This window comes from Palaemon carinicauda, chromosome 36, assembly GCF_036898095.1.
Source record: "Palaemon carinicauda isolate YSFRI2023 chromosome 36, ASM3689809v2, whole genome shotgun sequence".
In the NCBI taxonomy this organism is placed as follows: domain Eukaryota; kingdom Metazoa; phylum Arthropoda; class Malacostraca; order Decapoda; family Palaemonidae; genus Palaemon; species Palaemon carinicauda.
In genome coordinates, this window is record NC_090760.1 from 16,329,425 (window position 1) to 16,356,796 (window position 27,372).

General features: G+C 44.5%; 1 protein-coding gene across 2 annotated transcripts in view; it reads left to right on the forward strand.

The window, feature by feature from the left end:
* The window catches only part of LOC137628389 (uncharacterized), a 124,525-nt gene that overhangs the window by 88,228 nt on the left and 8,925 nt on the right, over positions 1–27,372 (forward strand). For both annotated transcript variants that reach the window (XM_068359541.1, XM_068359540.1), the window contains exon 12: positions 4,825–4,989. In XM_068359541.1, coding sequence (XP_068215642.1) covers positions 4,825–4,989 — 165 coding nt within the window. The remainder of the gene's footprint in view (positions 1–4,824; positions 4,990–27,372) is intronic.

Below are 27,372 nucleotides of genomic sequence, written 5' to 3' on the forward strand. Positions count from 1 at the left end.
CATGCTGGAAGGTTGACAATGCAGCCTGTTAACCTACAACCCGCCGAGGTTGTGCGCTCAGCAGATACTGCGGCTGCCTGCTCCCACCCTCCACCTGTGAGAGCTCCACCACCGATGCGCAGTCCACCCTGCCAGACGCATGTTCTTGCTGCACCATCTGCTAACATGCGTGAGCTACTGCATCAGCAGTGGGAAGGTTCTGTAGAGCTGCCGGGTTCCAGCACTATGCGGCTTTCTCCGCAGCCCATGCAGCATGCTCTGCATACCTTACAGCATGCTCTGCATACCTTACAGCATGCTCTGCATACCTTACAGCATGCTCTGCATTCCTTACAGCATGCTCTGCATACCTTACAGCATGCTCTGCATACCTTACAGCATGCTCTGCATACCTTACAGCATGCTCTGCATACCATACCGCATGCTCCTCAACCCACCGCAGCCCCTCCCACGCACCAGCACTCTGCTTTTGTTGTTGCCAGCTCCCACACTCCGACTGCGGAGAAGGTTGACGATGCACCCGTGGGCCTACACCTCCCACGGTTGTGCGCCCGGCATGGCTTCCTGCTCTCACACTCTTGTTGTGAGAGCTCCTCCACCCATGCACAGTCAACCCTGCCAGATGTATGATGACTCCCACACACAGAGCACTCCGTTGCCGTGCGGGAGCTACCACAAGCTGCCGTGTTTTGACAAGGTGTGTCAGCCTCCGCAACACACTGTGGTTACCGCCACTCGCCAGCAGCAAACTAGTCAGGCAGGAGTTGAGGCTTCCCCACACAACTTTGGTTGTTGCCAACTCACAAACTGTCATGCAGTTACATGACGTTGCCTTCTGGTCTGCTACTTATACACCAGTGCTGTATGTCCTCACGCTCCTGTTGTGGTTGACAGTTCAGTTTTTGACAGTTCACAGACTGTCAAGCAGTTTCATAACGTTGCCTTCTGGTCTGCTGCTTTTGCACCAGTGAAACCCTCACTGAGAGAACTTAGCTTTTCTCGGATATGGTTCCTGTAGATGAGAAAGTGCTGTTCTCCCTCCTTCTGATATTCCCTTGAGGACTCTGTCATTTGGAGAGGAGCCTTAAGCTGCTTAGCCTCCTATGGACTTTTATTTAAGCATAACATGCTTCCAGGGAGGGTAAATGGTTCCGCTTCAGTCGCTAACCCCGTCTGTTGCCACACCTGCTCCCATAGACCTTGAGCTTTGTTGCAAGACATGCAGTCCAAGCTTAGTCCTTGATAGAGGATTTTTTTACGGAGTCAGTGTGTCACTGGGAAGACGTTCAACAACCAGCAGAGGTGACTTGTTGTGACGCAGTGCGGCAACCTCAGCAACCCGATAAGGAGTTGTCTGTACTACCCAGACAGTCTAGACAGTTTCGGGTTGTCGCTGTACTTCCTCGCTTCCCCATGGTTGACAGTTCACAGACTGTGCAGCAGTACCATGATCTTGTGTCCGGCTCCGTCAGACGACTGGCTTTTAAGAGCTCCCACAACTCGTCGCTGTCTGGAGAATCTCAGATGGACTATGGATCTGACCAAGGAACTGGGCCTCCTGGTCAATTTAGAGAAGTCCCAGCTCGGCCCATCCCAGACCATTGTCTACCTGGGTATGGAGATTCAGAGTCGAGCTTTTCGGGCTTTTCCGTCGGCCCCAAGGATCAACCAAGCCCTAGAATGCATCCAGAGCATGCTGAGAAGGAACCGATGCTCAGTCAGGCAGTGGATGAGTCTAACAGGGACACTTTCATCGCTGGCCCTGTTCATCGAGTTAGGGAGACTCCACCTCCGCCCCCTTCAGTATCATCTAGCTGCTCACTGGATAAAGGACATGACGCTAGAGACGGTCTCAGTTCCTGTTTCCGAAGAGATGAGGTCTACTCTAACGTGGTGGAAGAACAGCCTTCTTCTCAAGGAAGGTCTACCTTTGGCTGTTCAGAACCCCGACCGCCGTCTCTTCTCGGACGCATCAGACACGGGCTGGGGTGCGACATTGGATGGACAGGAATGCTCGGGAACATGGAATCAGGAGCAAAGGACACTTCACATCAATTGCAAGGAGTTGTTGGCGGTTCATCTGGCCTTGATAAACTTCAAGTCCCTCCAGCTAAACAAGGTGGTGGAGGTGAACTCCGACAACACCACAGCCTTGGCTTACATCTCCAAGCAGGGAGGGACTCATTCGAGGAAGTTGTTCGAGATCGCAAGGGACCTCCTCATCTGGTCAAAAGATCGAAAGCTCACGCTGGTAACGAGGTTCATTCAGGGCGATATGAATGTCATGGCAGATCGCCTCAGCCGGAAGGGTCAGGTCATCCCCACAGAGTGGACCCTTCACAAGAATGTTTGCAGCAGACTTTGGGCCCTGTGGGGTCAGCCAACCATAGATCTGTTCGCTACCTCGATGACCTAGAGGCTCCCGTTGTATTGTTCTCCGATTCCAGACCCAGCAGCAGTTCACGTGGATGCTTTTCTGCTGGATTGGTCCCATCTCGACCTGTATGCATTCCCGCCGTTCAAGATTGTCAACAGGGTACTTCAGAAGTTCGCCTCTCACAAAGGGACACGGCTGACGTTGGTTGCTCCCCTCTGGCCCGCGAGAGAATGGTTCACAGAGGTACTGCAATGGCTGGTCGACATTCCCAGGACTCTTCCTCTAAGAGTGGACCTTCTACATCAACCTCACGTAAAGAAGGTACACCCAAACCTCCACGCTCTTCGTCTGACTGCCTTCAGACTATCGAAAGACTCTCAAGAGCTAGAGGCTTTTCGAAGGAGGCAGCCAGAGCGATTGCCAGAGCAAGGAGGACATCCACTCTCAGAGTCTATCAGTCTAAATGGGAAGTCTTCCGAAGCTGGTGCAAGGCCAATGCAGTTTCCTCAACCAGTACCACTGTAACCCAGATTGCTGACTTCCTGTTACATCTAAGGAACGTAAGATCCCTTTCAGCTCCTACGATCAAGGGTTACAGAAGTATGTTGGCAGCGGTTTTCCGCCACAGAGGCTTGGATCTTTCCACCAACAAAGATCTACAGGACCTCCTTAGGTCTTTTGAGACCTCAAAGGAACGTCGGTTGTCCACTCCAGGCTGGAATCTAGACGTGGTCCTAAGGTTCCTTATGTCATCAAGATTTGAACCTCTCCAATTAGCCTCTTTTAAGGACCTCACATTAAAAACTCTTTTCCTCGTGTGCTTGGCAACAGCTAAAAGAGTAAGTGAGATCCACGCCTTCAGCAGGAACATAGTTTTCACATCTGAAACGGCTACATGTTCCTTGCAGCTCGGTTTTTGCTAAAAACGAGCTTCCTTCACGTCCTTGGCCTAAGTCGTTCGAGATCCCAAGCCTGTCCAACTTGGTGGGGAACGAACTGGAGAGAGTACTTTGCCCAGTTAGAGCTCTTAGGTACTATCTAAAAAGGTCAAAACCTTTACGAGGACAATCAGAAGCCTTATGGTGTGCTATCAAGAAGCCTTCTCTTCCAATGTCTAAGAACTCAGTTTCTTACTACATCAGGCTTCTGATTAGGGAAGCACATTCTCATCTGAAGGAAGAAGACCTTGCTTTGCTGAAGGTAAGGACACATGAAGTGAGAGCTGTGGCTACTTCAGTGGCCTTCAAACAGAACCGTTCTCTGCAGTGTTATGGATGCAACCTATTGGAGAAGCAAGTCAGTGTTCGCATCATTCTATCTCAAAGATGTCCAGTCTCTTTACGAGAACTGCTACACCCTGGGACCATTCGTAGCAGCGAGTGCAGTAGTAGGTGAGGGCTCAGCCACTACATTCCCATAATCCCATAACCTTTTTAACCTTTCTCTTGAATACTTTTTATGGGTTGTACGGTCGGCTAAGAAGCCTTCCGCATCCTTGTTGATTTGGCGGGTGGTCAATTCTTTCTTGAGAAGCGCCGAGGTTAGAGGTTGTGATGAGGTCCTTTAGTATGGGTTGCAGCCCTTTATACTTCAGCACCTAAGAGTCGTTCAGCATCCTAAGAGGACCGCTACGCTCAGTAAGGAAGACGTACTTAATAAAGGCAGAGTAATGGTTCAAGTCGTCTTCCTTACCAGGTACTTATTTATTTTATGTTATTTTTGAATAACTAATAAAATGAAATACGGGATACTTAGCTTCTTTGTTAACATGTATGCTGGTCTCCACCCACCACCCTGGGTGTGAATCAGCTACATGATCATCGGGTAAGATTAATATTGAAAAATGTTATTTTCATTAGTAAAATAAATTTTTGAATATACTTACCCGATGATCATGAATTTAAGGACCCGCCCTTCCTCCCCATAGAGAACCAGTGGACCGAGGAGAAAATTGAGTTCTTGTTGACAAGAAGTACTTGAGTACCTGCTCACAGATGGCGCTGTTGTGTACACCCCCACTTGTATAGCGATCGCTGGCGTATCCCGACCGTAGATTTCTGTCGGGCAACAGAGTTGACAGCTACATGATCATCGGGTGAGTATATTCAAAAATTTATTTTACTAATGAAAATAACATTTTTATTAGTTGTAGTTTAAGAAATTCTTGATATTGTGGTTTCATATTTTCTCTCAAATTAAGTAACTTGAAAAGTGTTTTTTGTAATCATCTTTATCAAAGAAATATTAGTCTATATAGTTGAAGTTCATAGTACAGAAAGGTTAAGGTTTTTTTTATAAGTCACAATTATGTTATTGTTCTGAAACATACATTGCTCTTCTTGAGAGAAGGATACTATTTCATAAATTTTTGTACTTAGTACCACAACACAAATATTTTGAAACCATCTTATACTATGAAGAAAACTATTTTTTTTTTTTTATTACAGATCAAAATATTTGAATGAAATTGAAGATTACAAAAGAAGAATCAGTCATCTTGAAGGACAAGTGAATATCCTTGAAGACAAATTGCGTGCTGAGGATGCTTTACGGAAACAGGTAGAACAAGACTTGTCATCTGTTAGAAAGGAACGACAAGAAATGGCTGGAAGGTAGTGTATACTCAATTATCTTGGGGACATTTGCATTCGGGAAAATAGTTTTTGATAAAAAAAATATTTCATAACCATAATTCTTTTTTTATCATTAAGTTCAGTTTTGTAACTGACCAGGAAAGGATTTTTCTTTAGAGAATGAGTTTTCTGAGGCATTTGAGAATATTTTATAGTTTTATAAAGTGTCTTGGTGTCCTTGAAGATTAAAAGGGTGAAATATATTCCTGTAGTCTAATACTTTCATATTGGTACTATTTTCCTTCATTTAATATCCAATCTACTGGGTGAAGTGTAAGAAAACTTATACGGCTAGGAAGAAAGATTCTTACTTAAAAATTGAGTTGCTAAATGTGGTAGGAAGAATGATCTTTACTTAAAACTCATACTGCTAAATGTGGTAGTAAGAAGGATTTTTATTTAAAACTCGTGCTGCGAAATGTGGTAGGAAGAATAATTTTACTTAAAACTCATATTACCTATTGTGGTAGTAAGAATGATTTTTATTTAAAACTTGTGCTGCTAAAAGTGGTAGGAAGAATAATTTTACTTAAAACTCATACTGCTAAATGTGATAGTAAGAATGATTTGTTCCCATACTAACAAACCTTCCGTTATTTATTTGGATTATCAGTCGACGGAGATGGAAGGTAGCCATTAGACTTTAATTGCGAGGTGGCAACCCTGCCTAAAGTGGGTAGGCTAGAGGGTACTCAGCTGCATCTATATATACTCTCACAACAGTGAGAGACATCACTTTTTCTTTTGGCTTGCTAGAGATCGGACGTGTTCTCTCTTTCCCTGACTGTCATTGGACTTTTGATTTTGCTTTCTCTATTTCAGGTGTGTGTGTTCTCTCTACGATCGTTTTCATGCGAACCTGTCCAAGACGCAAGGGTGCCGGGTACGGTACTTTCATGTCTTCGTTGGAGACCGACCCGCTCTCTGTGTCTGTGCAGAGGGCATTGCTGTGAGTAGAGTTCGCCATGCGCAGAGTGTAGGGAGTGGCCTACCTCCCAATGGGAGAAATTTGGACGGCGCAGGAAGAAGAAGGCCAAACGCGATCTTTCTCCCTCAGGGGCGAGGAAAGCGCGTTCTTCTTCTTCTCACACCCCCAAATCTCTGTCAAAAGCTCCTTCTCGCTCGCACTCTTCTGAGGGATGATCGAGTAGGAGTTCAAACCAACAAACTCCTTGGCAACCTCGAGGTACTGTGGGGATGTTGCTTCCCCTAGAGGAGCAACTTCACCTCCAGCTGCCGGGGCACCATTCTCCCTTTCAGATCTTTAGGGATTTTGGGACCCCTTACGAACTAGGAGCTGCTGCACCTTCTTCACCGTGGTGCTAGGAAGGACCCTTCTCCAGAGCCTTCAACATCTCACACTCTGGAACTGTGTGAAGTTCATCTCTCGCCCTCACCTAGCCCTTCTACGTGCGAGCGAGGTGATCGCTCGCGTTCGCCTCTCCAACGGTCTCCTGCTGATGACGAGCCTGATCAGCATCCTGGGACCTCATCGTCCTGTAATCCTCAACTCTTAGTTTCTATCTACAGGAACCAGCAGGTTGCAGGTGTAGATTTTCCCGGGGACCAGAGCTCTTACCACCAGCAGCGCTAAAGAACGAGCATCACCATCACCTCGCCGTTCTGGACACACTTCCCCTGATCACTGTTCATGACGATCGGGAGATCTGATGGATCGGAGGTTATTACAATCCAAACGCTCTTCTTCTAGAAGGCGTTCACGCTCTAGAGCTTCGTGCTCACGAGACCTCAGGTCTTAACGCTCGTCTCGGAGGCGTTCCTCTTCACGAGGAGAAATCCCGCGATCCCGTTCTGCACTATCACGAGCACAGTCTAGACTTAGGTCCAGACGCTTATGTTCTAGATCTCTACAATCTAGATCACAAGAACAGCGCTCACACTCGCGAGAATGACGCTCCTGTTCGCGAGGGCGGCGTTCACGCTCGCGAGGGTACCGTTCACGAGAACGATGTTCTCGTTCCTGAGGCCAACGTTCATGTTCGCGAGATAGGCATTCACAACGTTCATGCTGTTCTCGAACAAAAGCTAGACGATCCAGTTCACAATCACGAACTGCACTTTCGCGATCAAAGTCTAGACGTTCCTTGTCTAGAGGTAGAAGTAGGCGCTTGCACAGTCTATCAGCAAGTAGCCCCTCAACCAGACCTTCTTCCAAACGACCTCGGACCGAACCTGATCATAGGAATGACCACTTCTCAGACAGGCGTCCAGCTAAACCCCCAGCGCCTTTCACCTCCTGGGGAGTATTAGCAAAGTGCTCGCCTATGCGACGCTTGGAAATGCATCCCGCTACGACACATTCTCTAATAATAAGAGTTGTTCCTACTCAGAGGCCTTCTCTGCCGACTTCGCCGGACGTAGGTGGAGATAGCAGGAAAGCATTAGACCTTCCTATTCCTGTGTGGCTTCTAGTGCTCCTGTTGCTAGCACTTCTACTCATGAATCGCGTCCGTTGACGAGTGAAACTCGCGATTTTGCGTGCGAATCTCGTGATTTCGTGAGCAAATTTACAATTTCCGCGAGTAATTCACGAGCAGATGTGACGGAGCCACGAGCAAGTTCGGTACCAACACCTTCACCTCGACTTTCAGCTTCTTCCATCTCCAGCGAAAGGCCGACACCTTTTCCAGAGTGTTTGAAGGAGCCGCCTAATGGATTCGCTAACGTGCCTATTAGTCCGGACCTTCCTTTTCGTCTGAAGAAACGTGTTCGTCGACCTCAGAGGTTATCACCTCCATCGACATAAGCTCCTTCTAGAGTTCACCCTAAGGGACACTCTCCTCCTAGACCTCTTAGGGAAGTCCAGGGCTTACCTAGAGAATCAGAATTTTCCCCATGGGAGAGTACTTTTATTACCACCCTGCTGAAGTCTGAATGTGGCTCCTCCACCGCCACAACCTCCGACTGTCCCAGTCAAGGCAACCCCGAGGATTCCCTTGGAACCCTCGTTGAGTTCGTCCATTGGGAGTCAAGACCCTAGAAGGAGGTTAACGTCAGACAAGGTACGCAGATCACATCCACCCTGATCGCGTGCTGAAGGTCCTCGAACTTCTGACATTATACAGTATTGCCAACTTACCCTTTACTTCATTGAAGGCAAAGGAGGTCATAACTAAGAGACAGAAAAGGAGGATGAGAGGCGTAACTCCACCTCACGCTGATATCATCCACCCTAGGACGAGTAGGGACTTAAGCTCGCCCAGGAAGATAGCTATCCATATCTTCAACCCTCAAGAGATTGAGGTAGTGCCTCCGGACCAACGTCCGGGAGGAGGAGCATTTAACTCCTACTGCTAAAGCTTCGTCAGGTGCCTCGAAAACCTCGCAGGTTCCCCCTTTTAAGACCGCGAAGGAACGTCCAGTGCGTAGGGAATTGAAGGACACCATGACGAAACCCAAGAACGCTGTGGCAAGGGAAGCTCGAATGTCTGAGGCAAAGAGACAGTCCCCTGTGGTGGGTCCCTCTAGTGATACAGTTGATGACCCTGACCTACCCCAGACTCTGGATGTGAGCCTGGAGGTGGACGACCCCTTAGATTCTGAAGACGAGAATCTTCCAAAGGCGGCCAGTCCGAACTATCACTCTGAACAAGAGAGACGTGAATCGGAATACACCTTTTGGCAGGTCCTTGCTTGCACGAGCGCCATCAACAGGCTGTCTACTCCTGGTTCCACCATCCAGGAAGGGAAGGATATGGTTCTTAATGAAGCATTCGAGACCCAGAAGCCTTCCAGGTCCAGTGCCACTTTACCCTGGTCTAAGGGTTTGACAGCTACCAAAATGAAAGCTATCTCCCAGATAGCTGGAACTTCTAGTTTCTTGAGGGCAGGTTCCTCCCCTCGGTCCCTTCCCCTTCCTTTTGTTTCACAAAGGAAGTATTATGAGATCGAAGGGGAACCTCATTCCACCATATCCCTCGACCTTTCAGTAGAGTCTCTAACAAAGGGTCTCCCGACTCAAACCCTCTCCTTTCTGAGGGCCTCCCTCTCGGCAGTTGAGGTTCTGAACATAGAGAGGTGGGAAGTACACCATGCAGGCTGCTTAGTGGCTTGATCTACAACTAGGATCCTTGGGCTTCATGGAGTCAGCCAGGAAGACTTTGGAGTCTTTCCTGTTGTCAGGTACCCGAACTCTTGAGTTCTTATTGCACCACGTCGTCAACTTGTGGGCAAATTCCATACTCAAGAGAAGGGATACCGTCATCAGGAAATTCCATAAGCAGGTGACAAAGGTGGAAGTCTTCCGGTTGAGGAACTCCACCCTTGAGGGTTCTTATCTCGTCGTTTCAGAAGAGATAGAGAGGGCTGCTGAGCGATGGAGGAAATTGTCCAACGATTCTCTCCTCCATAGGGCCTTGACATTGAGGCCCTATGATAGACCTTCCTAGTCTTCTCTGACTCAGTAAGCACCTTCCTCTTCTCACCCGTCAACTTCTAGATCTTATGGACCTTCAAAGGTGTCTAAGCAGCCCTTTCCATCCAAAGGCCAGAAAGGGACCAAGGTGGTCACTCCCATTAGGAATGGCATTCCTCACCTACCACCTGTGGGAGGATGCCTACAACGCCACTGGCAAAGGCGGCAGCTTCACAGGGCAGAACTCTAGACGGTGGAAGTGATCGCACTAGGGTATCACGTCCCATTCATTCAATCTCTCCCTCCTTTGGCTCGGAATCCAGTGCATCTAAGCTTCTATGCGAAGGGATCCGCATAGGAGCTGGCCCTCAGGGCCGAAGTCCAGAACATACTGCAGATGGGCGCTCTCCAAAAAGTTGCGAACGGGTCTCCAGGCTTCTACAGTCTAATTTTTCTGGTGAAAAAGGCGACTGGAGGCTGGAGACCAGTCATCAATCATTCTCCTCTGAATAAGTTTGTGCAATATACTCGGTTCAGAATGGAAACAACAGGCACGGTCATTCAAGCGGTTCGTCCAAAGGACTTCATGAGCACACTGGATCTGAAGGACGCATACTTCCAGATCCCAATCCATCCGTCTTCAATGAAGTATCTAAGATTCATAGACGAGGAAAAGACATACAATAATGCCTCACAACATGAAATCAATTCATCCTGGAGTGGGTTTCATAACGTGAATTTTTCGTGTTGTGAGTCACATTTTACGTGTAAATTGCATAATTTGTTTCAAACCCTACTAAACACCAAATCAAATTTATAATAAAGCTACAGTATAACCACCATGAAATACACTACAGCCAGATACATTTGAACCATTCAATATACCTAAACTAACTGTTAATACCTGTAAATTAGGTAGTTATTACAATATAATGTAATAATAAATGGAAAATAATACAATATATACAGTAAAATACTGTATATATACAAAATATACAGTACCATATGTTCTGTACTATTATAGTTACCCCTACCATAGACTACAGCTACATTTTCTTGTGTGAACCAATTTACCTCAACTTTTTTAATGGGTAATTATTTTATTCTCGGCCTGGCTGGCCAATCTCTTTTCTTAACATGAAACATTTTTCGCAAAGTGAGTCAATTAAGCATCTTGTTTCGCAGCTTGAAAATTTTGTAAGCAGATTCTTTTGTGAAGAGAGGTATGACTGTACCAGTTCAAGGTTCTATGCTTCAGTCTCGTGACAGCTCCTCAGGTATTTTCCAGTGTTCACCCTAGTGTCATCTTTGGCTCACAGGAACGACACCCGTCTTCTCAGATATCTGGACGACTGGATGATCCTAGCAGACTCGGAGACGACCCTTCTTCGTCACCGAGACACGCTTCTCGAGTTCTGTCAGGATCTAGGGATCCTGATAAATCACGAGAAGTCATTACTGCAACCTTCTCAAAGACTGGTATACAGTGAACCCTCGCTACTTCGCGGTTCGACAATCGCGGATTCACCACTTCGCGGGGTTTTCCCATAACCCATATATATATACATATCGCGGATTTTCCGGAAAATTCGAAAATACCGCGAAATCTGAAGATAACCAAATACGATATTTTGTTACCTGTAATTCCATTAATACTGTAATTAGTAATATCTGCTCTTACTGATTGTTCATTGCATTACATATGATATATAATTCAGCACAGAAAGAAATAAAACACGAAAAGAGAATGTGATCATACGATAATTCAGTACGTAGTAAAATTAAATCGAACATGAAACGCAAATCAGATGCAGTCATACCATATTAGAATGGTGTGTACTGTAATGGATGTGCTTCTTTTCCATGAATCTTTTGTATGTATACGTACGTAGTACAGTACTGCATCCAATAATATTCTTTGTTGCAAAAATCACATTTCGAATAAGTACTGTAAGCGTACGAGAGAGAGAGAGAGAGAGAGAGAGAGAGAGAGAGAGAGAGAGAGAGAGAGAGAGAGAGGCGTAAAATAGCGTACGTACGTAAATTTTTATTATTATTGTTATTATTATTATTATTGTTGTTGTTGTTAATAAAATTATTATTGTTATTATTATTAATCATTATTATTATTATTATTACTGTACTGTACAGTATTATTATCATTATTTATTATTATTACGGTACCCTTGTACTTAATCTACGTACGTTCAGTATGCGCGGGGCATCTTCTATGAGTAACCAACGCACCATGTACTGTAAGACGGGTTGTGATTGGTTCAAGCGCTGACAGATGACGAATCAAAACTCAAGTTTTGTTATCTAGCCTGTGATTGGTGTTTTGCCCGCATCTTCAACTTCCAGCATCACAGTTCTCGCGGGTCTGCATCGTTCACTTTCTCTTTCCGCGTATTGCTGAGTAGACGTTCTTAACTTTGTGAAGTTTAATCTGTGCTGTGTGCGACTGTTTTAAGTTGAACTTTTTGTTGAACTTTCTGTTACAATGGCTCCCAAGCGTTCTGCTTCTAGTAAGGCTGGTAGTGAGCCTAAACGCCACCGAAGAATGATGACGATAGCTGAGAAGGTTACGCTTCTCGACATGTTAAAAGATGGTAGAAGTTACGCGGCCGCCGGCCGCCATTTTGGCATCAACGAATCCACCGTTCGCTACATCAGGAAGGACGAGGCGAACATTAGAAAGACTGCTGCAATCACCTTTAGCAGATCAGCGAAGCGAGTCGTTACAACGCGTAATAAAACGATCGTACGCATGGAAGGTGCTTTAGCTGTGTGGATTGCCGACTGTCGGAAGAAGAACATAGCGTTGGATACGAACACCATCCGAACAAAGGCTTTGAGCTTGTATGAGAATTTTGCGGCAAAGGAACCTCATGACGACGATGGCGACCATGCTGAAGAAGATGATGATGTAGATGATCCTCAACCAGGGACCTCCACTGATTCCCAGCGTCAGAAACAACGTTTTTCCGCCAGCAAAGGATGGTTCGCGAAGTTTCAGAAACGCTTCGCCCTGAAAAGCGTTTCCCTGCATGGGGAGTCTGCTTCCGCTGACACTGCCGCTGCTGAAACTTACGTGAACCAGACTTTCAAGAACATTATCGCTGAAGGTGGATACAAGCCGGAACAAGTGTTTAATATGGATGAAACCGGCTTGTTTTGGAAGAGAATGCCGTCGCGAACTTTCCTGTTCAAAGAGGAAGCCAAAGCCTCTGGCTTTAAGGCATTCAAGGATCGCGTTACCCTCGTGATGTGTGGCAATGCTGCTGGATTTTTGTTAAAGCCGGGGCTTATTTATAAGTCGAAAAATCCTCGCGCTTTGAAAAACAAAAATAAGAATCTCCTTCCCGTGTACTGGATGCATAATCAAAAAGCATGGATTACGAAGATGCTGACCTCCAACTGGTTCCACCAGTGTTTCATCCCGCAAGTCCATGAATATCTCTTAGAGAAGGGCTTGCCATTCAAGATCCTTCTCCTTATGGATAACGCTGGTGGACACGCAACTGACCTGTCGCGTGAGGGCGTTCAGGTTGAGTTCCTGCCACCCAACACCACGTCATTAATTCAACCAATGGACCAGGGGGTTATCAGGGCGTTCAAGGCCCTCTACACGAAGAATACCTTGGCGGACCTCGTTGCGTGTGTGGATGCTGCCCAAGATGACGAGGATGAAGACTTCAACTTGAAGGCGTACTGGCGGCAGTACACCATAGCCACGTGCCTGCAGAATATTCAAAAGGCACTTCAAGAGATGAAACCTGCAACCGTAAATGCGAGCTGGAAGAAGCTGTGGCCCGATATTGTTTACGACGACAAGGGATTTACTCCGTCGGAAATCCAACACTCTGCAATACGGAAATCTGTGCAGTTGGCTGCCATAATTGGGGGTGACGGGTTTGGCGACATGACGACTGAAGACGTCGACGAGTTGTTGGACTGCCATTCCCAGCCCCTAACTGACGCAGACCTCGAAGACCTGACGAAATCGGCAAGTGAGGAAGAGAGTGAGGGTACCCAGGAAGAGACCCAAGAAAATGTAGAAGAAACGGGCTTAACATTAGAACGGCTCGCCAAGTTCTGCAACCATATGAAGGAGGCGAAAGAAATGTTGCAAGAGTGGGACGAGGATATGGTTCGCTCGATGCAATTCTGCAACAAGGTCGATGACATCACGACTCCCTACAGGATGCTCTTGGATCGAAAAAAGAAGCAGCGGCAACAACTTCCGATCACAATGTTTTTTCAGCCTCGCAAAAAAGAGCCAGTTCCTCCTGCTAGTACGCCTTCGGAAGAAATTGAAGAAGTTGAAGAGGTGTCCCAGGAAAAGACACCTCCGTCTGAAGAGACGTAAAATACTATCATTGACTGCACAGTAGAACACATCATCAGCTTCATCATCATCATTTCTACTGTGCAGCAAATTCATCGCCATCGTCATTCAAGTTTTTCTGGAACTTCTTTCGTGGTGAGTACAGTAACAATCTTTATTTTTTACTTTAACCTGTTTTATAGTTTAGTACTGTACGTACTGTATGCATTAAGTTAAAGGGAAGGTTTTAAAAGTCTACATGTTGTAACCTATCATATTTTTTTTGTTTAAAATTTACATTTACGTACGTAAAACAATCTCTCTCTCTCTCTCTCTCTCTCTCTCTCTCTCTCTCTCTCTCTCTCTCTCTCTCTCTCTCTCTCTCTCTCTCTCTCTCTCTCAAATTGTTTTCCTGCTTTGCTACGTACAAGTACTGTATAATTTATATTTGTAAGGTAACATATTTTGTAAATGCTTTGTACTGTAAATACTGTATGTACTGTATCATTATTTATCACTATCATCATGCGTGTTAAATGCCTTGTTTGTTCTGAGCGTGGTTGTTTACTGAGCGTACACGCCGTCGTTTCAGGCGGCGTCATAAAGAAAAAGATTTCATTTGGAAGTCCTAAGAAAAATACGTAAACTAAAACATTGGTAATAAAAAAATCAACATACAGTACTGTATAATCAATATAATCGATGCAAAAACTAACCATACGTACATATATGTGTACACTAAATGAGTTTGTTTCTTCATTATGATCAGAGATGAACGTAAACAAAACATTGGTTGCCATTTTTTATCGTGCTTTTTAGGTGTTTAGGAAACACATGATATAAAATCGCCTTTAATATTTGTGCCTGTTTTAGTTTATGGTGCTGTAGTACATGCATTAAGTGTTCTGTACATTACAGGGTGTAAAGGGTGGTTTGTTAACAGTACTACGTACAAGGGAAGGTTTTAAAAGTCCGAATATACATGTTAAATAAATAGGTAAATATGCTGTCACTACTTCGCGGATTTTCACCTATCGCGCCCGCGTCTGGAACCTATCTACCGCGATAAACGAGGGTTCACTGTACCTCGGTATGATAATAGACACCGTCCAAGAGAAAGTTTTCCCATCATATGAAAGAGTACACAGACTGAAGCAAGTGGATGCACCCTTCCTCAGAAAAGAAGTTCATCTGACCTCTCTCACCCGTCTTGTTCCAAACGGCTGCCTCAGATAAGATCCCTGTAATGGCAGCTTAAGTCAGTATTAAACCAACACGCTGATCCACCAGATACCCGAGTTCCCATAACTCAGAATCAGGTGACGGATTTGAATTGGTGGATGGCAGACAAAAACCTTCGACGGGACCAGAATCTTCTTGTTCCCCCTTCAGATTTGATGCTCTTCACAGATGCATCAAAAGAAGGTTGGGGGCTCACCTGCTGCACCATACAATCTCTGGCCTTTAGTCAGATTCAGAAAGGTACTAGCACATAAATCTTTTAGAGATGAGAGCAGCTTACCAGCTCTTCATCAGTTCCAACAGTTGCTGGCAGGTCACTCTGTGGTGTTGATGAGCGACATCACAGTAGTGGCTTACATTAACAAACAGGGCAGTACCTTTTCACAGCCTCTATGCCATCTTGCAGTAAAGATCCTCAGATGATCATTTGGTGTCCCTATCAGCTCGCTTCATTTGCGGCTAGAGGAATGTGGTTGTAGACAATCTGAGCAGAGTGACTCAGATAGTAAGCTCCGAATGGTCTTTGAATCGTCAGAGAGCCAACAAAGTCCTGACTTTCTGCAGTTCCCCCGACTGTAGACCTGTTAGCAACATCTCTGAAGAGCAAGCTTCCACTGTACTGTTCTCCAGTCCTGGACCCTCAGGCTCTATGGCAAGATGCATTTCAACAATGGTGGGACAACATCGACGTGTAATCAAAAGCGCCTTGACTCCCGATCCTCCTCTGGCTCGCCGACCTAGAGCCCATGACGTCAGGGAATTAGTACTTCCTTGACATTCAAACGCAACTTCTCCGTGTTGCAAGTTCTTCAAGAAAACAGCTAAAAGTTCCACGCGGCTAGATTAAGCAACACAAGCAAAGCAAGAGAGAACGATGAATGCGGTCTCCCTTTGCGGGATGCACGGCAAGGAGAGATGCTGGGTAAAGCGTCTCGGCGGCTTGGCCAATCAGCTTGCGAGATTCTGGAGCTGAGATGGCCAGCGAATCAGAGAGGTGGATTTTGAGTTGCGCGCCATCTCCGCGTTGATACCTGATGTTCTACTGTACTCTCCCTGCCTTCTGCTAGCACCCGCGTAACTTTCACACCAACTTTTCTAATTTTTGAAGAATATTTTTGAAAATCTGCGATGCACTGAGGCCGTGAAATGGCGAGGGATCACTGTAATCTCTTTGTCTTGTAGAAGTGTTCCTCTAGCAAATATGCTTGAGGAACACTTCTACCAGCTGTCATGGCTATGACAGTTTCATCCGAGGGGATCGGTTTGGCTGCAACTGAATCGTCTCATCTCCAGATACACCATTTTAAGAGTGGGAATCAGCTGAGGTTTCTCCAAATTCAGAATAATACCCAGGTCCAAACCAAATTGCAGAAGTATGTTTCTCTGTTGAGCTAAGGAGTAGCCAATCATCCAGATAAAAAAGGACCCTTATTTCCTTAGTGTGTGCCCATGACAACACTATTATTATTATTACTTGCCAAGCTAGTTGGAAAAGCAAGGGCCCCAATAGGGAAAATAACCCAGTGAGGAAAGAAAACAATGAAAAATAAGATATTTTAAGAACAGTAACATTAAAATATTTCTTTTATAAGCTGTAAATATTTAAAAAAACAAGAGGAAGAGAAATTAGATATAATAGTGCACCCAAGTGTACCCTCAAGCAAGAGAACTCTAACCCAAGACAGTGGAAGATCATGGTACAGATGCTATGGCACTACCCAAGACTAGAGAGAACAATGGTTTGATTTTGGAATGTCCTTCTTCTTGAAGCTTCTAGAAGAGCTGCTTTCCATATCTGAAGTCTCTTCTACCCTACCCTAGAGGAATGTAGCCACTGAACAATTACAGTGCAGTAACCCCTTGGGTGAAGAAGAATTGCTTGGTAATCTCAGTGTTGTCAGGTGTATGAGGGCAGAGGAGAATCTAACGAATATGCCAGACTATTCGGTGTATGTGTTCGCAAAGGGAAAGTGAACCGTAACCAGAGAGAAGAATCCAATGTAGTACTGTCTGGCCAGTCAAAGGACCCCATAACTCTCTAGCAGTAGTATCTCAATGGGTGGCTGGTGCCCTGGCCAACCTACTGCCTACCAGGGCAACAACTCGTTGTGAACATCTGCTGAGCTGTCGAAAGTCTGAAGCATAGGGTCCTGAACTGGAAGGTTGTCTTCCCCACACAGAACTGTAGATACTTCCTGCTGATGGGATAAATGGCTATACTGAAATATGGTATTTTCATTATAAAATAAATTTTTGAACATACTTACCCGGTAGTTATATATATATCTTACGTCCCTGACGTCACGGCAGAAAATTCGAATCTCGCGCCAATCGCCGATTGGATAGCCAGGTGTACCACCCCTGCGCCCTAGCGAGGTACCTAGGAACCCTCATATATTCCATGCCTCTAGTCTCTTAGAGGGGAGGAGGGTGGGACTTTAATTATATATAACTACCGGGTAAGTATGTTCAAAAATTTATTTTATAATGAAAATACCATTTTTAAACATAAGACTTACCTGGTAGTTATATATATAGCTGATTAACACCTTTGGTGGAGAGTTAGAGACAGCTAGTATATCTGGAATTTTTCTCAAGAGTTAATTAAAACAAACTTTGGGTTCGTACCTGATAAGGAAGCTGACTTCAATGATTCTCTGTCTCATTATGTCTGCTAGCCTTATGAGATCCAGCGATCCTCCCAGGGGCTGAAGATCTCGTAGGGACTGTCAAACCGGTGTATATACCTCATTATGACAGAACCTCCTCCAATAACCAGTTCTGGGCACTCTTCAAGGAACAAAATTGACCACCTGACTAAAATCAATGTCTTGGAAGACTGACACAGTCTCCACAAACAACCATAAAAACAAATAAAAGTTCCAAGAGAAGAAAAGGTTATTGGGATTATGGGAACGTAGTGGTGGATCCTTCACCCACTACTGCACTCGCTATCACGAATGGTCCCAGAGTGTAGCAGTCCTCATAAGGAGTCTGGACACGATAAAAATAGTGTGAAGTGAACACAGATTTACTCCCCCAAAAGGTTGTGTCCATAATACTCCACCACAATCTATTCTGCTTGAAGGTCATTCAAGTTGTTATAGTACTAACCTCATGCGTCTTGACCTTAAAAACTTGAGGCCAGTCTCACTGTAATGTATATGAGCCTCTCTTATAAGTGTCTGATGAAGAATGAAAGGACATAATTGACATTGATAACGAGGGCTTCTTAATCGAGCACCAAAGAGCTTTCGACTTGCCTCGCAACTCTTTACACTGCCTGGGTAGAACTTCAGGGTTCTTACTGGACACAGGACTCTCTCCAACTCCTCACCAACCATATCCGAAAAATACGGAAACTCAAAAGCCTTAGGTCAAGGTTGAGAAAGGCGGTCATTCCTGGCGAGAAAGCCTAACTGCAATGAGCAGATAGCTTCGTTATCTCGAAAGCCAACGTTTTACTAAACGTATGAATTAACTGATTCTCTTAGATGTCACCAGACTAACAAAAAAAAATAGTTTTCATTGAGAGGTCCTTAAAATGAAGATGAAAGCAAGTGCTCAAGCTTGTCACTCATAAGGAACTTCAGGATTGAGTCCAGGATCCAAGCTGGTGAATCCTGGTTGTTTGATGTTTCAAACAAGTTGAGAAGTTCATGTAGGACTTTATCAATCGAAAGGTCCAAGATACTGTGTCTGACAACAGTCGCTAACACACACCTGTATCCCTAGATGGAAGAGGATGAACAAATGAGCTTCCTTCGAGGGTAAAACAGGAAGTCAGCAATCTGTGTTGTAGAGATACTGGAAGAGAAAAACAGAGTTGACTCTGCACCATTCTCTAAAGCTTCCAACTTGGATTGATAAATCCTGATGGTAGAAGTTCTTATTGCACTTGTAAAAGACTTAGCTGCCTCTTTCGAAAACGTTTAGATCCTGTGAGGTTTCAAAAGGCTGAAGGTAGCCAGAAGAAAAGCTTGGAGACTAGAAGGCTAACTTTCCAAGAGAGGTTGTTTGAGTAAAACTACTCTTAATAGAAGACTTCTAGGAGAGTCCACCATCCATTCCAGTATCTTTGTGAACCATCCTCTTGAGGGCCAAAAGAAGGCACTAAAGTCACCTGGTCCTTTCGTGTGACACAAACTTTTGTGTCACCTTGTAAGGAAATAGAACGAGAAAAACGTACACATCCAGATTGGACCAGACTAATAGGAAAGCGTCTATGTGGACTGCTTCGAGATCTGGCACTGGAGAGCAGTAAGATTCTAGTCTCTTTGTCTGTTAAGTCACGAATAGGACTATACAAGAATGACACCAAAGTCGCCACAGATTCTTGCAGATTTCTCGATGGAGTGTCCATTCTCCAGCTGTGACTGTTCTTCCAGAAGTTCTTCTCTTTTTAAAGAACCTTGTTAGAAGGAATACATTCTTCTCCTTAGCCCAGATGAGAAGACTCCTCTCAGTCCCGAAAAGGAACCTCGAGTGAGTTCCGTCTTGCTTGGCAATGAAAGCCAATTCTGTGGTGTGATCGGCATAGACCTGCACCACTGTGTTCCAAACTGACCCTTCAAAGCTTTTTGAGAGCCAACTGCACTGTTAACAGTTCCTTTGGGTGATGAGGAAGCTTTTTTGATCCTCTGTCCAAAGTCCCGAAGCTTCCAACTGTCTAGTGTTGGTCCCACCCCGAAACCGAGGTGAGGAGACACAACACAAGGTCTAAGATCCTAGGTTCAAAAGGGGTGACCTTCCGGAAGTTTGACTGGATTGAACCACCACTGAAGGCAACTTCTTATAGCATCCTAAAAGAGATGCATATCGACTCAAGACCTTCTCCTTGTCCCAAAATGATTGAGGTTGAAATGGAGAGAATAAAGATAACTCACATAAGGATCATAGCTTCTAGCTTCTGACTGGCCGGGAATCGAATCCTGGTCCAGGAAAACTAGGATGAACAGTGACATAACAATGGTCACCAAGAAAGAATCAGTCTTCCCAGGGAAAAAACCCCCTCCCCAAGAGGAGAGGTTCCCAAAACACTCATCCACTTCCTCGCAGAACACTTCTGTATCTTAGAAAGATTGCAGTTTCAAGAAGGCTTGCTCCATTCTAAGAGGAAACGAAAAGCCCGAAAAAACTTGACTCTGAATCACCATCCTTAAATAAAGTATTTTTTGTGATGGTGTCAGAAGACCTAACGGAAGTAGTGACGTTGTGTTCATCAGGATACATGTATTTAAGGTCCTGACTCCTGGCGTCAAGGAAACTCAGATCACCGCCTATGTCGCCGCGTTGTACTAAGGCTAGACACTCGATAAAAAACTTTCGTGCTCAAAGAGATCGCAATTAAGGCATCCTTGATCTCGACATTCGATTCGACTAGTGTCACCACGAAGTACGAAGTTCTCATGTTCAGTGTCATGCCTCCTTCAGGATCTCCGACGTCGAGCGGCCTGAAAGACGGGGCGCCGAGCGTCCAGAAAGACGGGGCGCCGAGCGTCCTGTAAGACGGGGCGCCGAGCGTCCTGTAAGACGTGGTGCCGAGCGTCCTGAAAGACTTGGTGCCGAGCGTCCTGAAAGACAAGGCGGCGAGCGTCCTGTAAGACGTGGCGCCGAGCTTCCTGTAAGACGTGGCGCCGAGCGTCCTGAAAGACATGGCGCCAAGCGTCCTGAAAGACGTGGTGCCGAGCGTCCTGAAAGATGAGGCGCCGAGCGTCCTGTAAGACGTGGCGCCGAGCTTCCTGTAAGACGTGGCGCCGAGCTTCCTGTAAGACGTGGCGCCGAGCTTCCTGTAAGACGTGGCGCCGAGCTTCCTGTAAGACGTGGCGCCGGGCTTCCTGTAAGACGTGGCGCCGAGCTTCCTGTAAGACGTGGCGCCGAGCTTCCTCTAAGACGTGGCGCCGAGCGTCCTGTAAGACGTGGCGCTAAGCGTCCTGTAAGACGTGGCGCTAAGCGTCCTGGTGTCAGAAGAGACTCGTTTAGTTGACAGGAATACTCAATTCTTCTGAAAGGTTCAAAGTTATCTGAAAATCCTTCATGAATATCGTAATAAAGAGCTCTGATAAATCAATCATCCAGATACAGGGAGGCTCTGGTGTCTCTTGAGTGCAGTATTCTGCTACATTTAGCAAAAGTTTAAATGCAAAGCCTGCCTCTTAAACTCCTCTCTAGAACTGTGAGAGAGATCTATTGGAGCTAAAACTAAAGGAGGTTTTCCTATGAAAGGAAATTGTAATCCTCCTTCAGAAGGTGTACTGACCAAAGGTCTGCTCCCCTCTTCTCCCAAGATTGCCAGAAATTATATAGTCTGGCTCTACTGCCTGAAGGCGAAAACAGTCAGACTCTGCTTCGCCTTGTGACCAGGCTGACACGAGACTTTAAATAGTTCATGATTTCGATGTCTCCATGGAGAATTTTGACTTCTGAACGAAGGCATTGAGAGCAGTTACATCCAGGACCGTAGAAAAGCCTCCCTCTCCCCTGTTTTAGACGTTGTTATGACGTTGTTACTGTTTTAAGAATGATTTATAGTTAAATTATTCTCATCATTTATTAATCTCCTTATTTCCTTTCCTCACTGGGCTATTTTTTCCTATTGGAGCCCTTGGGCTTAAAGCATCTACTTTTCCAACTAGGGTTGTAGCTTGGCTAGAGAAAATAATAAAAATAATCTCGTACCTCAGATACAAGATCTAGAGGCCAGGTTATTCAGAGGAAAAAAGAAAGCTGTCTTTCCTTGGTGCTTCTGAGACTCTGTCTCCCACCATCCTTAAAGATTCATTGATGACCACGTGTAAATTCAGAGGGTGGCGAACGTGGAGCAACAGGCATAAAATAATTTGGAAACTAATCATAAAAACTTTCATGAGTTTCTAAATCAACTGAATGACGAAAGGAATAAGGATCTTCTCCTTCTGAGAATCTCAAATTCAACAGGAGAAAATGATCACCAATGTCTTCTACTGACAAAGATCTTGTAAGACGTGGCGCCGTTCGTCCCGAAAGACGAGGCGCCGAGCGTCCTGAAAGACATGGCGCCGAGCGACCTGAAAGACGTGGCGCCGAACGTCCTGAAAGACGAGGCGCCGAGCGTCCTGAAAGACGAGGCGCCGATCGTCCTGGAAGACGTGGCGCCGATCGTCCTGGAAGACGTGGCGCCGAGCGTCCTGAAAGATGTGGCGCCGAGCGTAAAATGATCTTCATTACGTCACTCGGCGCGTTCAGTTCATCAGAGAGTTTTCATGGCCGACTGTTCGTAAGCATTATAGTATTGCTATTATCAGCAAATGTGATGCAATGCAAGACTCTAACAGCAATGTTAGTAGTTTAACGTCCAACGCTCTTTGCTTTCCCATGGCAAGGGCGAGCATTCTTGGGAACGTCAACAGGAACGCTCGAGAGGACGTCTGCTCGTGAGCTAACGCCTCTCGTTTCCTTTGGCCGATCGACATTCCTTCTCCCAGGGGTTGGGGAGCTTGGAAGAGGTCTAAGGCTAGGAAAAAACATCCACTGTGCTGAATAAAATCACTGCACTAATTTAGCACTGAAACTTGCACTTTTAACTCTTACAGAAAAGACCACAATTAGTCCTGCCCGTTGTGATAGATCTTTCTCTACTGCCAAGGGCTTGAATGAGAATGCAAAATCGTTTCTAGTTCTTGCTATATAAAAATGTAACAAAATATTTTATATAAAATATTACCGTGATATTTTCATTGTAAATAAATGTTTGAACACACTTACCCGGTAGTTACAAATAACTACCGGTAAAGATAAATGTTATACATACTCACCCGGTAGTTATATATAACTACCGGGAAAGTTACATGTTACATGATTCAAATGAACAGATGTATAGGAATAACATACTGTATATAAATGTAAACAACACTTAATTCTTAAAGGTTCCCAAAAATAGTTATTTGTTATTATTAAAATTAACAGAAATAGCAATAACGTATATATATATATATATATATATATATATATATATATATATATATATATATATATATATATATATATATATATATATATATATACAGTGGAACCTCTTCATACGAATTTAATCCGTTCCAGAACCAACTTCGGATGTAGAAATTGTTCGGATGTCGAAACGAATTTTCCCATAAGAATACATTGAAATAGGATTAATCCGTGGTTGAGCCCAAAAACCTATGATAACTTCTTAATAAACTACTACACATAATTTTCCCATGAGAATAATGAACACTAAATTAGATAATAGACATGTAAATAAGAAGAATAGACCTGTAAATAAGAAGAATTAGCAAAAAATTATAAATAAGAAACGGGTTTTTAAGCGTCACTTTACCTTAGAAACTCCAGCGCAGGTGTTGTTCGTTTTCGCTACGCAGAGAGGAGAGAGGAGACGGACGGACGGCGAGGAGGTAGAGAGGTTAACTACGATAAACGTAACACTACCGTAACTTATTCTAACTTACACTAAGTGAACTTTAACATAACTTAGCTTTTTTTTTTTTTTTTATATTTTATATTTTTTTTTACATTTTCTTTTTTTCTTTTTGATGATTACGTAATTTTAATCACTATCACTTACATTTAAAATTGACTGAATTTCTTTTGCTTCACTCTTTTCCGTTTTCTGTGTTTCACTTTCTTCCTCTTCACTCTTTGCCGTTTTCTTCGGTTCACTTACATCCTCTTCATCGCGAGTTCGCTTCGCAGTTTTTTTAAAGAAAGCATCGATAGATAATTGCTTGGTACGGCTTTTCAGAATGTTTCGAAAGTGCGTTAGGCAAACATCATCGAATTGAGAAACTACACGACAAACCTGCAATTTCTTTGGATGGTATTTGTCGATGAAGTCGACCACGTCTTGATATTTTCCTAACACCTCTTTTATTTGCGCTGAACCTAACACATGTTCTACCTCCTCGCTCTCTTCCTCGTCATCACTCATGTGCTCCGACATAGCATGGAGTTCCTTGAGCTCATCCGTCGTCAGTTCGTCGTGATGTTCGGCGACGAGTTCCGTAACGTCATCTGCGTTGACCTCCAGACCCATGGACTTGCCAAGGGAGACGATTTCCTCTACGGCTTCCGCTGCACCGACCACGGGATCAGGTTCGGGGTCAAAACCCTCGAAATCTCGGGGAGAAACTGCATCAGGCCACAGCTTCTTCCATGCAGAATTGAGGGTCCGTCGAGTTAATCCCACCCAAGCCTGATCTATGATCTTCAAGCAGTGCAGGATGTTGAAGTGGCCCCTCCAAAATTCACGCAAAGTTAAGTTGGTGCTTTGCGTGACATTAAAGCACTGCTTGAATAAGTGCTTGGTGTACAGCTTCTTAAAATTAGAGATGACTTGCTGGTCCATGGGCTGGAGGATAGAGGTGGTATTTGGTGGAAGATACAGCACCTTTATGAACTTGAATTCATCGAAGATATCATATTCAAGTCCGGGGGGGTGAGCGGGTGCATTGTCAAGGCATAGCAGGCACTTTAAAGGCAATTTCTGCTCATGAAGATACTTCTTCACAGGAGGACCGAAAACTTGGTTTACCCATTGCACAAAGAATTGCCTAGTGACCCAGGCCTTCGAGTATGATCGCCAAAAAACATGAAGCTGATCCTTATCGACGTTGTGTGCTTTAAAGGCCCTAGGGTTCTCCGAATGGTAAACAAGCAAGGGCTTGACTTTAAAGTCCCCGCTAGCGTTGGCACATAAAGCAAGAGTCAACCGATCCTTCATTGGCTTATGCCCAGGCAATTTCTTCTCTTCGGCAGTGATGTAGGTTCGACTCGGCATCGTCTTCCAAAACAGCCCGGTTTCATCACAATTGAACACCTGCTGCTCTACGTAGCCTTCTTCCTTTACGATATTTTCGAAGTTCTTAACAAAGTCAGCTGCAGCCTTTGTGTCCGCACATGCAGCCTCTCCGTGGCGAACAACTGAATGAATCCCGGACCGTTTCTTAAATTTCTCGAACCAGCCACAAGATGCCTTGAAATCATCTGAGGAAGGCTCGGTTGAACTCTCCCCAGCATCACCCCCAGAGCTCTCCTCCTTCAAGTCCGTAAAGATGGCGTGCGCCTTCTCGCAGATAACGGTTTCGGTGATGGTGTCGCCAACGATCTCTCTATCCTTAATCCACACTAGTAGAAGTCGTTCCATCTCTTCTATGATAGGGGTACGGCGTTTGGAAATTATAGTGATCCCCTTAGAAGGTTTCACTGCTTTAATAGCTTCCTTCTGTTTAAGGATTGTCGAGATCGTCGACATATTACGGCCATACTGTTTAGCAAGTTCAGTCACGCGGATGCCACGCTCATGTTTTTCAATAATTTCCTGCTTAATTTCTATAGAAAGCATTTCCTTCTTCCTTTTCTCACCACTACCACTACCACTGGCAAAACTAAGCCTTTTTGGACCCATGATTTACGTAAATTATCGTTAATGGATGCACGTAAAAAATCACGATTAAATCACAGATAATATCAAAACGCACAGAGCACAACCGCAAGAAGCCGATGAGAACAGAGGACTGACCCAAGCCGCGCTAATTGAGCGTCCCTCCGAGGTCGATGTGCTGCCTTCTATCGGCGGAAATAAAAAACACTTCAGGCGCTATGAGCACCGACTACGCGTACGAGTATTGTTTACTTCGGGTGTCGAAAAAAACATTCGGGTGTAGAGTCGGAACGTGTTCGAATTGTACTTCGCGTGTCGAAAAATTCGGATACAACCGGTACGACGAAAATTGCTACTTCGTGTGTCGAAATAAAATTCGGGTGTAGAGTCAAAAATTTGCTCGAATTTTACTTCGGATGTTGGAAAATTCGGATGTAGATACGTTCGGGTGTAGAGGTTCCACTGTATATATATATATATATATATATATATATATATATATATATATATATATATATATATATATATATATATATATATATATATATATATATATAAGTGTAAACAACCCTTAAATCTTAAGGGTTTCCAAAAATAGTGGATTGCTACACTTTACAATCGGAACACATATGTGAATATACGAATAATACTAGAATCCCAACATCGAAAGAAAACAAACAACGATATCAAGAATTGTTGGGACTGCATCGTATTTTCATGAGAACTACGCAGCGAAAATTAACAATACGCTAGTTCTATTTAATCTTTGAAAATAGTATCGATGATTTAAAGAACGAATACTAAAAACACAAAAATTTCTAAAAAATTAATATAATCTTTTTATATTAAAAGTTAAATACTTATTGTAAGTTAGATTTCCTTTTCATTCTTTACAAGAAAAAGCAAAGAAAAGAATTATGCAACATATTACGTAGTACCATGTTGCTTACGTCACACGATTGTGACGTCATAGAGATGGTGGAACGATCTCCGCCATCATGTAAAGAGTAGGTTCGTAGTTTTACAGTAGGGAGGAAAAACTCCCATTCCTACCTCTGTTAAGATACAAATGTAGTTAAAGCACTAACACTCAGAAAAAATAAAATCCAACCAGCAAAGGCTAAAAATAAATTGTACATCACCAAGATAACTGTAATATACAGGTTATAGCGAGTGAAAAATCCAACATCTTGCCGATAGCGCGGCAGGGAATATATGAAGGTTCCTGGAATGGTTCCTAGGTACCTCGTTAGGGCGCAGGGGTGGTACACCTGGCTATCCAATCGGCGATTGGCGCGAGATTTGAATTTTCTGCCGTTACGTCAGGGACGTAAGCTATATATATAACTACCGGGTAAGTCTTATGTTTAAAAATGTATCCTTAAGAGCCAGTGACAACATGAAGTCCCCTGTTCTGATTGCTGTTCAGATGGTGTTCACTATTTCCACCCTGATGGGTGCCCTTCATTACCAAGAGGAAAACCGCACCGGACTAGCAATCGAGCTAGGAAGTAATGTGTGCTTATGTGGAAGCTGCAGTTTATGTGACTATTGTTTTGTCCGCCTGAGAAAGAGGTGACCATCTGAGAGAGCCTTTCCACTGTCCAACCCCGGGCTATAAAAAGAAAAGATGGTGCCGCCACCCCCTCCAGGAAGTAAACTCTTCTCTGTTGGGCCCTGGATGTTGGAAGGAGTCCGGCAAACCTGCTCATTTTCAGGGAGTTCAACAAACAGCTACCATCTCATCCAACTCCAGCACCAGGGCAGTGTTTTCAAGAAGGGAAAGGTACTCGCCCTCTTAACCTCTCATGCCCCCTTCCTCCCAAACATTTGGTCAGTTGTCATGATTGCTAGTTTCACTAGCATTTGGGAGGGTTCACTCAACTTGTCGAGTTCCTGAATGTCTGTAATCACCATCTGGTTCCATCCCTGATGAAGAGGGACTCGACTCGAGGGTTCTAGTTCCAGGGATTCTTCTTTGGGAGGAAGGCCACTGGATGAACCTGCTCTTCCTGTCCTGCC